General features: G+C 36.3%; 1 protein-coding gene across 1 annotated transcript in view; it reads right to left on the reverse strand.

The window, feature by feature from the left end:
- Positions 1–4,983: 4,983 nt before the first annotated feature.
- The window catches only part of LOC140148604 (uncharacterized), a 42,403-nt gene continuing 31,015 nt past the window's right edge, over positions 4,984–16,371 (reverse strand). The window contains exons 12-20 of the mRNA XM_072170615.1: positions 16,021–16,135; positions 15,123–15,283; positions 14,520–14,621; positions 12,958–13,074; positions 12,035–12,129; positions 11,227–11,392; positions 10,611–10,752; positions 8,212–8,333; positions 4,984–6,343 (exon numbers count right to left, since the gene is read on the reverse strand). Of these exons, the coding sequence (XP_072026716.1) occupies positions 6,143–6,343; positions 8,212–8,333; positions 10,611–10,752; positions 11,227–11,392; positions 12,035–12,129; positions 12,958–13,074; positions 14,520–14,621; positions 15,123–15,283; positions 16,021–16,135 (1,221 nt within the window). The 3' untranslated portion in view covers positions 4,984–6,142. The remainder of the gene's footprint in view (positions 6,344–8,211; positions 8,334–10,610; positions 10,753–11,226; positions 11,393–12,034; positions 12,130–12,957; positions 13,075–14,519; positions 14,622–15,122; positions 15,284–16,020; positions 16,136–16,371) is intronic.

Raw genomic sequence — 16,371 nt, forward strand, 5'->3', positions numbered from 1 at the left:
GTTTGGTTGGATTAGTTTATTATACTGACAACCTTAACCATCAACGTTCTTGGTTGACAATTAATGAAATTATGTGTTAATTTTGCATTGGACTTTATCCCAGAATCTGGGGAACGGATTATACACAGTTGTGACCAAGTTAACTTTTTAACCTTTGTCTAAAGTTTGATACCCATACTTAGACAATTAAGCTTGTTGTCACAACGTACAGCACTTAAAACACAGATACATTGGAAGTCATGCTATGGTTTGTGGCTAAAGTCAACCGCAAATATTTTTTTGAGGCTAGCAATTTTTGAACACTTCTTGAGCTTATGTTACCACACAATACTCCCCTTTAATACATTAATACTGCAATTCATTCATAAAATGAGTTCAAAATATGTGACACGATCAAGGGAAAAAAGTTGGATGTCGCTAATATTGATTTTGAGATATTGGCAAAGAAAGTGTTAAAATTCTTTTGTTTTATATTGTTTTCAGTGATTTATAAATTGATGTATCTTTGTAAAGAAATGTCGTATCAACATGGGGTTTTCAGTTTCTGAAAGCTCTAAATATCCCCTTTCGAACCGTATGTAAAACTCATTTTCGACCAGGGTTGACATGCGACTCATTCCCCTTGATCATGTCACATATTTGACATGGAGGTCTTTCAAAAATGCTGACATAAAATATGTACACCTTAGACACAATAGGGCACTAAACATGCATCCTGTCACCATATTGTCATTTTTTTTCTCCAATCATTTTTTAAATGAAAGTTGATATGTGACATGATTCTGCTCCATGGGGCCAAAGGAGGCATTTTTGAAAATTGAGTTATTATAATTGCTACCTTATACAAACATTAGCCTATCAAATACTGAACACACAAAGGTTTAGCATACTTTGTTCTAAATTTATGAAGTTTTGTGATGTCTATTTTCTTATGCATTTTAGTGTTTTTTTAACTCCATATTTTTGCTTTTATCTTCAAATTTGCTGCATTTGGCCCCCATGGACCAGAACGTGTCACATATAGTCCATGAAGTATGAGATATTATTATGAGAGGATGCTTACATCATCCAAGTTTTTGCTGAAATTTCCTGATGTTAGCAAATTTAGTAATACATAAAAAAGCAAATTTAGTAATACGTAAAAAATGTTTTTCAGTAAAGATAAGGAAATACATTTAAAGTTGAGGAACTAGATCTGGTTACAGATCTGGACCTAGCCGGGGCCGGAAATGCATAACTGTAGCATGTAGGGGCTTTATCCGTCTTCCATAGGCTGAGATACAGCTATATTTCCGTAATTTTAAACATTTTTTTGCAAATTTGACGTTTTGACCTCCTTAATGACCTTTGACCCCAATACAAAAAAACCTCATATACACCGCTAAAATGCATTGTTACAGTTTAAATTTAAAATATCTACTATGCTTAGTTATGGAGATAAAAATTCTTGAAGTTATTTAGCTTAAAACCGGAAATGACGTCTAAATGACCTTTGACCAAAAAAATAACGTGCATACATCGGGTAACACTTATGCATATATGAAGTTTATGTTACTCTGGTCTGGTTACGTTTTGAGATTTAAAAAAATGAACATATTTGATGATTTTTGGTTTTTGACCGGAAGCGACCCCTTAATGACCTTTGACCCCGAAACTGTAGACACCCCAAAGACCCTGGCTAATAGTAATGCATGTGTGCTAATGACAACACTCTGCTATGTAATTTTTTAGCTTTCAGACCGGAAATGACCCCCTTAATGACCTTTGACCCAAATTCTGTGAATAATTTATAGGCACTGGATATAGCCGATGCATATGTGTAAGTGACATCATCGTACTATGTTATCTATGGCAGAAGAAGCATTTTGATGTTTTTTGGTTTTATCCCGGAAATGACCCCTTAATGACCTTTGACCCCAAATTTGTGAATATCCTATAGACACTGGATATAGCCGATGCATATGTGCAGGTGACGCCATTGTAGGATGTAACATGTAGGAGAAGAAGCATTTTGAAATTTGTTGCCAGAAAGAAAGAAGAACTAGATCTGGTTACAGATCTGGACCTAGCCGGGCCGGAAATGCCAGTCTTAAAGTTTATGGACATCTCACACCATTAATGGTGCATCAGTGTAACATGTAGGGGCTTTATCCGTCTTCCATAGGCTGAGATACAGCTACTTTTCCGTAATTTTAAACATTTTTTGCAAATTTGACGTTTTGACCTCCTTAATGACCTTTGACCCCAATATAAAAAAAACCCATATACACCACGAAAATGTTTTGTTTTAGTTTAAATTAAAAAAATATAGTATGCTTAGTTATGGAGATAAAAATTCTTGGAAGTTATTTAGCTTAAAACCAGAAATGACGTCTACATGACCTTTGACCAAAAAACAAAAATACTGTGCATACATCGGGTAACACTAATGCATATATGAAGTTTATGTCACTCTGGTCTGGTTACGTTTTGAGATTTAAAAAATGAACATATTTGATGATTTTTGGTTTTTGACCGAAGCGACCCTTAATGACCTTTGACCCCAAAACTGTAGACACCCCAAAGACCCTGGTTGGTAGCAATGCATGTGTGCTAATGACAACACTCTGCTATGTAATTTGTAAAAACAGTGATTTTTTGAATATTTTTAGCTTTCAGACCGGAAATGACCCCCTAATGACCTTTGACCCAAATTCTGTGAATAATTTATAGGCACTGGATATAGCCGATGCATATGTGCAAGTGACATCATCGTACTATGTAATTTGTGGCAGAAGAAGCATTTTGAAGATATTTGGTTTTATACCGGAAATGACCCCTTAATGACCTTTGACCCCAAATTTGTGAATAATTTATAGGCACTGGATATAGCCGATGCATATGTGCAAGTGACGTCATTGTAGGATGTAACATGTAGGAGAAGAAGCATTTTGAAATTTGTTGCCAGAAGAAAGAAGCAGAAAGAAGAAAGAAAGATCCGATAGCATCACAAGACCTAGCCGGTGTCCCGGCTAGGTAAATAGTTTGAAGAAAAATGCACAAAATAGAAAACCTGATACAAGATATAATAATAATACAAATATAATCTTTGTAGATGCTTTTATAAAGACACATCTATAATCATGATAATCAATATTCTCTCAGACTTTGAGCACACACACATCTCCATAGCATTCCTGTTGAAATCCATGTACCCCCTACCATGTACTCCCTATGGAAGACATGACCTTAATCTTCTACACAGGAAAGTGTGAATCCCATGGTAACCCCATTTGAAATCTACACCCCTGTGTGGGAGATTAAGGTCATGCCTCCCATATGGGTTATGTGGATTTCAACTGGAATGGCACATAATGACTGTAAACATAGTTAGCTCAACTCAAACATGGCAGTCAAATCATCAAATACCTTTTCAGCTGAGTTGCAAAATTGCACATTGAAGAACCAAACACCCTAAACCTTGTAAATTTGGTACTGCTAACTACTGAATGAATGTTCTCGGTCATTTAGCAGTTCAAAGTCACAAATATTATGAATATAGTACTGGAACTTAATTGTTTCTCAAATTTCTGTTGCGTCAGATACCATCAGCATTCATCAGGCAAATACTACTCTGGACTAGTCAATTGATCAATGACTAGAAATGTTCACCTTGTGACCAGCCAAGCAGGTATGTTGCCTTATTAAGTCTGATGGTATCTGATGATGCAAAACAAAAAGTTGAAAACAAGTTCCAGTAATAAATTTCATTTACTTAATTAAAAAATAATTGAGATGTATATTATTATCAGCACCATTATTATATAGGCCCTGCAGTGTTTCTAGTAATAAATACTGAAATCATTTATAGGGTTCTTTAAAAACCAGATAACCTAACATGGTTGGTACCCAGCAAACATAAAACGTTTTTAAAATGTTTTAAACAGGTTATATTTTGGGTTTTGGTAATCAGATTTTAAAAACATTACAACTACATTTTTAAATGTTGTCAAAATGTTATTGTAAAATATATTTTGCAAACATGATTTGCCAAATATTTCTTCTTATAACATTAATTTAGAATATTTTGCAGTATGTTTTCAAAAAATACTTTTGAATATTAGGAAAACATTTTATACCCTTATTTAACCTTTATGCAACCTTTTATGAATAATGTTGAAAACGTTTTGTGTTTGCTGGGTATACGGTGCATCATACCGTTTATAGTAAGAACATTTATACTTTTATTTTAGAGTAGGCATAACTGCCACAGTATATAAGCAGTATACTAATGAATGTGATATTTTTTTTCATTGTTTATCCATAAATTACAACACAGAATATTAGTTTCTGGTATATGGATGTGGCTTGTGAACATGTGATGTCCAGGCCTGTAGCCAAGATTTTTTCATGGGGAGGAGGGTGCAGATTTTCCAAATACAGGCCTTTTCAAGAGAAATCATTATTCTGGCCAGAGACTATATTTAAGACAAATTTCACAGAAAGTTCATGATTTGAGGTATTATTATCTAAAATTTTGACATTTTACCGATATATGGGTGGTGCATCGCGATGTCATTATAACATAAATTTCAGGCGGCGGATGACATGATCGAGCCGGCAACTTGTGAAATCGCCTGGCCGTATGGCATTTTCCAATATAGTCGGTTAGTTTTGTGGGGTTCATTATCGAATCCCAACGGTTTTAGCTTGTATTTATATTATTTATCAAGATAGGCCTATTTGTTTGTGATATTTCAAGAGTTTTAAAATTTCAAAATAATCCCATTCAATAAGCCCAATCGGCATTGGAAGTTTGCAATGCATTGTAGGACAGTTTTTGCAGTTTTGGGACACTTTGTCCTTTGACCTTTCAGAAAATTCAGAAATATTGGGTTTTTGTACGTACAAAATATAATCTTAAAATGTTTTACAATATTTAAAACAAATATGAAAAATATTAGTATTTCATAAATTAATTATTTGGTATTTTTAATGATCAAAATTATGACAATAATAAGAAAATTAATAATAATTACGTCAATTTTCCCGATATGTCAGAGGTCAAAGTGTCCCAAAACTGCTCTCAAAAACCGGAAGTTAGAATGGCGATTGGGCTTATTACACGGTTGACGATGAAAATTTACTGAATTTAGAGAATGCAATGCGGCCACCACCTGATAAATTTGAAGATATGAAAATGAGTGAACTTTTCTAACAGGCAATTCTTTAAAAAAAAGTAATGCAATTGGAGCAAAAGCTATTACATCACTTACCACATCCATGTACAAAAATAGTTGTTGTCAAGTGTATCATAGACACACCATATCTATTTAGAGAAGAAATCAAATTATCTATCAAGCCCTATAAACATAACTAGATAATTATCCACCCTGATGTAGCAGTGAAATATACATGCCGACTGTTTCGTGCACACATCTTTAAACATGTGCGTGTGTATGCAGTCTTTGAGTGAATGCTAGCGATTTGAAGCTGCGCCCAATGAAATGCACACTGATGTCACTGCCATTGACCCCTCCTCCCTGTCTGCAACTATTTCACTTCATCATTCATTTGGCTTATTCCTTTACAAGGCAAGTATTTCCATCTTGGCATAATGCTGTCCTTTGTATCACACAAACAAGATTGGCATTGTGACCTCAAACTATAGTCTCTTTCCATGCACACACACAATATGCTATTCAGCAGGTTAAATAATCCACAAAATTGTTTTGGAAAATAAGTTATATCTGTTACTTCTCACAGATTTATTCCTGTTGTGGTTCCAATCCATATCATAGCAGCCACAAGATTGCAATATGATATCAATATATTGCTCCTTCTAACAAAGCATGATCCTCTCAGTAAAAATCCCCACAATAATGTGTTGCAAGGCCAGTGATGGTCTTTTAATAGTCAGCAAAGATGTAATCATGGTCATTTCACCAGCCTCCGAAACCATAGTAATGTGTCGTATACCAAAAGCAATTCTCCCTTGTAAGATAGCATACTTCTTTCTGTTATAGTACACTGTGTCGCGAGGCATGCAATGCTTGTAATAAGTTGCAGATATAATTGTTGTAATTTAACCTGCCTGTGAGCTCAAAAGCAATACTCCCATCTATGACACCATAATCCTTTATGTCAATGACACCATAATCCTTTATGTCAAAGTATCAATCATACTGTGTTGGGAGACAAGCGATGCTCGTTTACTTGTCACAGATTTCATTCTTGTGAGCTGTGCTGCAGCACCAGTCTGTAATGCTTTGACTATGCGAGCTACAGCATCACCTATATTACTAGCTGCCAGGTTGGAATCTCCTAGCATATCCCAGTCCTCTTTTGACACTCCTCGTGGAACCTGCAGAGAGAAATAGCAGAACGACTTTGTATTTATGACCAAGTGAAATCACACAGACATGGTGATGAAGTTAAAACAACTACATGCATGAGCAAGATTGTCATCATCATCATCCTTCGGCTGTGGAGCACTGGAGCAGGCAACCACAAGATTTCTTCATGGACAGCGATCTTTGGCAAGTGCAGTTATTAAAGTCTAATAATTAAAGCATTCCCTTTTTGATATGTTTCCCATGCATAATGTAAGATATCAAAATCTTTTATAGCTACATCTCATAACTAAATAGTAATATGAAATCTATTTAAAGAAAAATATTAAGCCAAAACTTTTTAATTTCTTACAATTGCTTATATATTTCTATATACATATGAAGAGCTTAGTTTCAAAACCCCTTACATCCACTTACCCAATTTTGAAAACACATCAAATAATCATAAAAAAGATCACTGATATTGGGGTGTTTTCAATAAAAGCAGTTTTTGGCGGGATGCTTGGGTAGAATGAGCATCCCGCCAAAAACTGCTTTTGTTGCAAACCCCCATATTGTCTCGGTCCCAGTCGGTTTGTGTTCCTCTGTCACTAAACAAACCGTATGGCGACAACCCCGAAATGACGATCGCTGATTGGTTAATGAATTTCCAAATAAAACTGTTTTCAATTGGCTGTAGAACGTGACTTGTGTAAGTGACACTAAACAGTGTAGGCCCCTCTCTATGCTCACCTATTTGTAGATACAGCAAACGCAAACATATACGCTAGCTAAGCAGCCATTGAGGCGCCAATCGTGAATATCGCCTTTCGTGTCAGCGATTCGCAGCGCGTACTCACGTACGCTGTGTGGATTTATGTACCCGCATAGCTGTCACTCAACCATTGCTTGCATTGAAGCCCGGCACTGATTGACAGCAATTCTCAATCAGAAGATTTTCTTATGACGATGATTGGCCAATCAGAAAAGATGTACTATGAGGTTGTCGCCAGACGGTTTGTTTAGTGACGAAGGAGCACAAATCGGCTGGGACTGAGACTAACCCCCATATATCAGTGATTTTTTTGATGATTTTTTGATGTGTTCTCAAAATTGGGCAAGTGGATGTAAGGGGTTTTGAAACTAAGCTCTTCATATCAAGAAATAATTCTAAATACCAACTTGTTAAAAAAAGGGCATATATCTTAGTGGCTACAAGGAGTGACCATGCATATCGGGTACACCAAAGACATTACATACAAAGAGGACCGACTCAGCCATGCTTGTGTGTCACTCATGGATTGCACAGTTAGTGTACCTCCTAATTATTATGCCATGCACACAGTAAATTTCAATTTTAAAGTGCGTCCTTGTTTGCATCTAGTGCAATGTGCCAATAATGTGTGCTAAGTGCTACGCATGCAACCCTTTGTAACCGCAAATTACACTATTTGGTCTCCATATGTTACAAACCAAGATTCTACATCGTAACTATTTGCGTCTAATCTTTTTGAAAAATAACCAATATGAGTTTCTGCGGACAACTTCCCAAATCAACATTCCCCACATGTATATTAGAATTTGTTTAATGTAGACATTTATAAGCTACAATCCCGGAAAAAATGTGTTCGAACACCCACTGTAATTCCCATGTTCTTCTTAGCATAGTGCGCACGCTATATGAGTCACTGGAAAATAAGAATTATAATAGTGTTGTCTCAACGTTCATATTAAGCATGCCCCTCCCCTTTCCCCACCAAACAATGTTGGGAGAAGATATGGTGAAGATGAGCATATTGGGCATGCCAACATTGTAATGGGGTAGAAGGGGACCATTTCCAATATGGCCTTAAAAGTGTTCGAACAAATATTTCTAAGATTGTAGCACTGTGACACATACCTCAAAGATTTTTTTGGGTACATTGAATTTTCCACCGGCAGATCCTCCCGTACATTTCACAGGTATAACTGTATGATCACTCCAGCAAAACTCCTCTGCTTCATGAGCTGCACCAGGTCCACCTAAAAACAGAAACATTCAAGTTTACAATCTATGCAAACTATTTTACATGAGGGACAATTTATTTTATCAGTCTCTAAATTGAGATTCATGACAAAGCATAGTATGTTTTGTTATGTACAAGCTGAAGTGCGTAAAAAATTTAATTGGAACAAACACGCACTTTCAGATCTTGTTTGCACCTTATCACAATATTTCAGAGCAAGTTTAATGTTCAGTTTGTCAGTTACAGCTGTTGGGTATGTATTCAGGATAATCATAGGGTTGATGATCAATGGTATCCCCCCCCCCTTTTAGTAAGTTTGAACTTGTAACCAGGCAGCAGCACTGAGATGCAAGAGTGGCAATCATAGACTAATAATTAGCAGACAAAACACCAACTGGCAGAGTCCAAAACTGCTATGTCCACTCTGCGCTGTTACCGCATACTTTTTATGCTCAATTTTGATATTTTTCGCAAGTATACGCAATAAGTTGTTAGACACACGGGATAGGACAATCGGCCCACATGAATATGCGAGAATTGTCATTGCATACAAAGCACGGGACTGACTGTCGGGGCCCAGATGTACCTCTTCTATCTATGGTGGCAACCATCAAAAGTAACAACATACCACATTAATTTCAAATGACAGTATCCACAAGCAAGAACATGGTAGACAACTTAACCGCTAGTATGCAGATGTTGAACACTTTGGACAATATGGTTCCTTCTGTCTCAAGACAGAATCCACAAACAAGGAATTGGATGACGCCTTACCTTCAACTAGTATGCAGATGTCAAACACTCTGGACACTATGATTACAAGCCGACGACGAATGTCGGCTTGTTCTGTCTCTTCTCAATTCTTCTTTCTTCTTTCTTCTGGCAACCTCGTGACATTTTGCGTGACAATTGCCACGTTTCGCCCTAGCTCTCTTATGCTTCGACAGATTTCAACCATACTTGAGCCAAATGACCACTGGACTAGGCCAAACCTTACATTTGACTTTGACCTGACTGTGACCTTTGACCTTGACCTTATGGCCAAAAATGTTGATTTCACAAAAAATGCTACTCCTTCCACAAATTTCATGCGATGAGGACATGGTTATATCATGTGACTCGACTTAAGTCGGTGTCTATAGGGTGTGCTCAGATAAGGGTCAAAGGTCATTAAGGGGTCATTTCGGTCAAAGTCTATAAAATATGCAAAAAATCACTGTCTTTACAAATTACATAGCAGAGAGTCGCCATTAGCACACATGCATCTCTACTAGCCAGGGTCTTTAGGATGCCTACAGTTTTGGGTTCAAAGGTCATTAAGGGGTTACTTCCAGTCAAAAACCAAAATGTTCAAAAGATTTTTATCTCAAAATGTAAACAGACCAGAGTAATATAACCATCATACATGAATCAGTGTTATTTGATGTATGCATGGTATTTTTATTTTGGGGGTCAAAGGTCATTAAGGGTCACTTCCTGTTTTTAGCTGAATAACTTCAAGAATTTTTATCTCAAGAACTGAACATGTTAGATTTTTTAAATTAAAATTGGAACAATGCATTTTGTCGGTGTACATAAGGGTTTTTTTTTCATTGAGGTCAAAGGTCATTAAAGGGGTCAAAAGGTCAATCAAAAATTTTAAAAAAATCAAAATCCATGTATAAGTTCCGATTAAGCTGAAATTCACCAGGAATATTTCTTATGACATCCTAAGCACAATGCAAGAGCATTTGACCCCATCCGTAACCCAGGGGTCAAGTTATAGGGGTCAAATTGCGGCTTGTATTCAGCGTCTGTTGACTCTAGTTTCTCTCTGTCTCAAGACAATATCCATAAAGAAGGACACGGTAGACACCTTACCTTCGGCTAGTATGCCGATGTCGAACACTCTTGACAATATGGATTCTGTGTCTTAACACAATATCCATAAAGAAGGCCATGGTAGACAACCTACCTTCAACTAGTAACACTCTGGACACTATAATTTGGTTCATCTCAAGTTTGGTAGTGACGTATGTGCGTATTTCGCTCGCAGGAGTATCAAATCGCGCGCGTAAAGTAAAATGCCCTGAGTGTACACGCACGCCGTACATTGGCGGTTTGTTGACACGCTTACCAAACTTGAGATGAAACAAATTATATGGTTTCTCTCTGTCTCAAACAATATCCATAAAGAAGGACATGGTAGACACCTTACCTTCCACTAGTATACAGATGTCAAACACTCTGAACACTATGGTTTCTCTCTGTCTCAAGACAATATCCATAAAGAAGGACATGGTAGACACCTTACCTTCTACTAGTATACAGATGTCAAACACTCTGGACACTATGGTTTCTCTCTGTCTCACATTATCACCACAGAATATGGTTTTTCCAAATGGCACTTCCTGAAATGTCTTGTCATGATTCTGCCTGGTTTGAGCACTTCGATCCTTTTAAAAAAAAAATGAATGTTGTGAAAACGTGCTTGTAGTTTTTGTACAAACAATTTCATTTAGATTGTTATCATTAGCATAAAGTATTGGTACAGGTAGTTTATGTGTAGTTTCCCCAGGTATGATCCAATTTTACACAAGAAAAAAAAAAAAAATCCTTGATGCGTCAAACTTTTACACCAAGGAATATCTTGATGTTATATACTTTAACGAAAATTTATTCCAAATCTAACACATTCTTTCAAAAACAAAATCCCAAGCCAGTGAGACCCATATTTTGAAACAAATGGTAGATACTTAAAATGAACTGACGTTAAACCAAAATTGCTATCATTATTTGTTTTGGTACAACTTGAGTCCGGTCCTTATTTAACAAAGTTTAGGGTTAGGGTTTAGGGTTGGGGTAGGGCAGTCTTGTAATGAGACTAGTAAACTTGCACCCTATTCGGTATTCAATCCTTTGTTTCTTACCTGTTCATCCTTTCTAGGCAGTATATGAAAGACATTAGTGCTCAGTTTCCTTTGCTTCCTTTCCTCAAAGAAACTTCTTGATATTGTCTCTCCCACACCATAGAAGCCTCCAGTGACCATCGTTATGTCATTCCTTTCTTGTCTTGCTAGGGATATGCCAATGGCTCTGTAAAGAAAATAATTTATGTTAGCCATTAAATTGCCCCTGGGAGGGTGCAAACATTAAAGATGGAGAACAAAACAGTGATGAGGACAACAATGGCAGATTTCCACTGCTGTGGTATTATTCCCTCCTAAAAAACAGTTCAGCACATCTGTTAAAGGGCCACTCAGTTCATAAGCAAATTCCTTATGATTTTGTGAGGAATTCCATCCGGGCCACTTGATTTTGAGGTTTTGCTCTCTATACACATCCTATGTATAAAGAAAGGGGCAGGTTTTAAGAAGACGCATAAATGAAGCCATTTGGATCAGGAAAAGGGGGCCAACACACTATATCGAGATGAACGAAATCACTTTCTACCCAATATATATGACCAGCTCCTAAATCCCAAAACAGTGTCACTAATGTCAAGTTTAATAGGAAGCAGACAAGGAGTGGGAGAATTGGTCATTCAATTTAAGAAGGAACTAAGTTGTAGCACGAAACTGTCATTGATATGTTTAACATCATTTACCCAATATTTCTTTGGATTTGTTTACAAGAAATTTTGTGAATTCAAAAATAAACAAAATACTAAAACATGAATTTGAAAATTCTTCAATCTTACACCACCCTAAAGAATTACTTGAAAAAGTCTTAACTTACTTGCAAATCTCTTCACTTTTGTCATAGAAGAATTTGGTTCCTCCTGATATGTACACACACTTTTCCCCTGGTAATCTATTGCACACATAATCCACCTGATCACAAATCAAACCATTAATACTGTTAAATATCAATCAATCAATCAATACAAAACAGAGATACAATGTACATGTTCAGGTGGCATGTCATATTTTCAAATGACACTAGAATACTCAAGGGATGCCAATTTAAAATATTCACTGTAACTGAGACAAATATTTCCATATTTCATTCTTATGAATAGTGTTTATTTTGTAGAATGACTGAGCTCACTTACGGATATAAGGCCTTGGGGAAAACATGTTTCAATAAAGATATAATTTGGACCTCTACCAATGCTGTAAAGCCATTGTCTAATACAGAAGGGAAGAGACTCAAACATCATACACTGGAACATATAAACATATGTGACCCACTCTGACAAAACCAGGATTAAGATGCATTTTTGACATATCATGATTTGAATAAAAATGTAAGCACTAGACGATAAGCTTTAAAATGACACCAAAATTACATAAATAGCATCAATACATTTCAAGATATGGATAATTTTGTCAATGATACCTTGATATTTTTACCAAATTGCTATTCTGAGTAATTAATGAGGCCAATTAGTTTCCTGTCCTACAGAGGATTAAATAGGGATTATCATATATAGTTCAACTGTTAATTATTGATTAAATAAACCTCTTTTTAATACGTACTTTCAAGGATTAGAAAGTCAATTACCGCGAACTTAAGAATTCCAAAATTTTGGGTTTTTTATGGGAATGTCATCTTTAAAGGCCTTTAACTCGAAAACATGTCTGGCGACTTGTTCTGGGTTTTGTTGGAGCTGGTCACATATATACAGTACATTCTAGCTGCAGCAAATGGCCACTTACAGATTTGGATATCTCAGTTTCCTTGGCTGCATCAGAAATGATGTCTGAAGATGAAGCATTCAATGAACGCTTAACCCTGTTTAGTAGAGAATCCTTGTAGTCTTCTCTCTTCTTATGCTGTGTGTGGGTGAAACAAATAAGATATATAGCATCAGAAATGATGTCTGAAGAATCCTTGTTTAGTCCTTGTAGTCTTCTCTCTTCTTATGCTGTGTGTGGGTGAAACAAATAAGATATATAGCATCAGAAATGATGTCAGAAGATGAAGCATTCAATGAACGCTTAACCCTGTTTAGTAGAGAATCCTTGTAGTCTTCTCTCTTCTTATGCTGTGTGTGGGTGAAACAAATAAGATATATAGCATCAGAAATGATGTCTGAAGATGAAGCATTCAATGAACGCTTAACCCTGTTTAGTAGAGAATCCTTGTAGTCTTCTCTCTTCTTATGCTGTGTGTGGGTGAAACAAAAGATAATCAACTGCATATGTTACCATTGCAGATACTGTCATTACATCAAAAGGATTTTTTTTTTGCTTCTCCACCGAAATTATTGACAAGACAGTGAGTGGTTTAATAGACTGGGAGCTGTGTTGATATGATCGTAATCCTAGCACACACATGTAGGACCTTAAATCCTATTATGCCTAAGTTGTATACAAACATGCAGCTTATTTTCACAGGTGTTTGGTAGTTGTACTGTTGTCCTATCCTTGTCTACACTACACCGTTTAACTACTTAAATTATGTCAATGTCTCCCAAATGGGTACAAAATATATTTCCCCATTCTTAATAAAATTGATATGGGATGTTCTTCAAATCAGATTCCAAACTGTCATTAAATGGATGTGGAGTCATGCCTGTGTATCATGACAGCCCTATACCAAAGTCTTGACAGAACAAACACAACATGTAATATTTACTTCAGGGTGCTCTACTTTACCTGCAGAATATATGAAGAAAATGACTTGCTGTCAAATTCAGCAGTATGGTCAGTTTTTTAAAATTGTAATCACAACTGACATACATTGACATATGTGATGTGATCAAGCAAAATGAGTTGGATGTCAGGAATATTGATTTAAAAATATAGTCAGTAATAGCATTCAACATCCTTTGCTTTTTATTGTTTTGAGCAATCCTAAAATGACCATATCTCTGGTGGTAAGTTGATGTTTTCAGCAAATTTAAGCTTTGGGAATGGCTCATGTAGGGCCTACTGAAATTGAAAACTGAATTTTGATTTTGATCGACACCAGTCATTTTGTTTGATCGCATCACATATTCTATCAAGATATTGAATAATTGGTGTTACCGTCTTACATTCTGAGTATGGAAATTAAATGTCAGTCTATCCTGAAAACACATTGGGCTGTTTTAGTTGAAATCTATACAACTCTAAGGAAGACATGATCTCATACACAGAAGGTGTAGACTTCAAATGGAGTCACCCATTCAGGTAACACCATTTGAAATTCACACTCCCTGTGTGGAAAATTAAGGCAATGTCTTCCACAGGTTGTGTATGGAATTCAACTGGAATAGCCCATTCAAGATACCTACCTCCATTAGGCTTGTTCCAATGAGCATACTCATCCATCCTGGCATCTCAAAATCCTCATAGACCAGAGGTACTACACGCTTTCTGGTTTCACAGTAGAAAACCTACAACAAAAGACAAGAAAAGGGTCAATTTAATACAGGTTACATTAATCTCTATGCCAGGGGCCAGGATTTTGTGTGGGGGTGGCAGATGTTCCAAATACAGACCTTTTCAAGAGAAATCTTCATTCTGGCCCAAAGCAGACTTTAGAGCCTGTTTCAGACAAATTTCACAGAAAGATCAAGATTTGGGGTATATTTATCTAAAATTTTGACATTTTGGGCCCAATTTTGTTTTATTTTTACAGACAAAGCAGACCTTTTACCAAAGGGAATGTCAGCCTGTCTGTACATACTTTCTTTTATTACATTTTGGTTTTTTTGATAATGCCCATGTATTCTAACATATGTCAAGGTTTTAATGCTAGAAGACCCTCCCTAGAATAGCTGCTCTATAGACATTTTACAATACCTGCATTCTATATTATACACATCAAAATATAAAACACATGGCAGCTTCTTGCACTCACTCCTGAATGTTGTTTAAACACAATGACACCGTACCTGTTCTTTGCAAGTATATGATTCAGCAAAGGCCTTTGATAAGACAAATACAACCACACCAGCCTCATCTGCCTTGGCAGCAAACTGTTGCAATGGTCCAGGGTCCATGGCATCACCATTTGTGATATCACAAACTTCACTATCTTCAAGTGGCATGGTATCTGTCACAAAATGTGATTCAATTATTATATTAGTAAGAAGCAAATCAAAGTGAATGAACATTATTACATCCATTAAAAAACACATGAGCCCTTTGCAATTTGAATAATATCAATTAATACCCAATACAAAAAAGGTTCCTGTAATTCACTGGGAGGGCTATATCATATTTCGTAATAAGTTGATCATTACCATAATATTTTCCATTCCGTCCCTTGCAACACAAACTAATGACAAATTTAGGAACATTCGACCTTAACATTCTAACCTAACAAAAGGTATTTGATGCACCTTGCTACATCAGTAAATAATTCATGAATAGCTATCAGGTGCCCCCTGGGTCAACCATTGGTAAAGTAAATGGTTTTACTTGGTTACTCAAGTATTCATTGGTATATCAGCTAGCCAGGATGTGAAACTAGGCTTTGATTCACCTCAAGTTTGGTAGGGACGTAATTGCTTATTCACAGTTACACTACAAGCATGCCAACAAATCGCCCCTGCACATGTGTATGTATGCTCTGCACAACATTATGTGCAAGACTCAATAATGCAGCCAGCAAAATGGCACCTATGTCACTGCCAAACTTGAGGCAAACCAATTAACAACACAAGATCATTTCTATTCTTTCCACCTCAATTTCAATAGAGGGGGAATCTAACCCTCTGTCACCTTTCAGTTTAACTGAACTGAACTGAACTGTCTCTACTTGGGCACATCACTGCTATATATACATACCTGATGAGTCTTCTGAATTGTTGGATTGGTAAGTTTGTGCTGAATCATCTAATACATCTAATGAGCACCATACTTCATAGCCTTGATCCTCAAAGAGTTCCACCAGCTCAGATGCCTGCAACGAAATGGCCCTTTTTTGTCAACACTACAAATAATACATTTGAAATATTTATGCATTAATGGATCCCCAGTATTGCTGCATTCCAAATTCAAAAAAACATTTCTTCTTTATGAAGACCTTAGGAAGTATTCCTCACTGATCTACAGTATTTGTCATGTAAATGCAATACAGATAGATGTAGCTGTTATATTCACATATTCACTTTTATGCTGAAGTTGTTGTTCAAGTTA

The sequence above is a fragment of the Amphiura filiformis genome, chromosome 3, assembly GCF_039555335.1.
Source record: "Amphiura filiformis chromosome 3, Afil_fr2py, whole genome shotgun sequence".
In the NCBI taxonomy this organism is placed as follows: Eukaryota; Metazoa; Echinodermata; class Ophiuroidea; order Amphilepidida; family Amphiuridae; genus Amphiura; species Amphiura filiformis.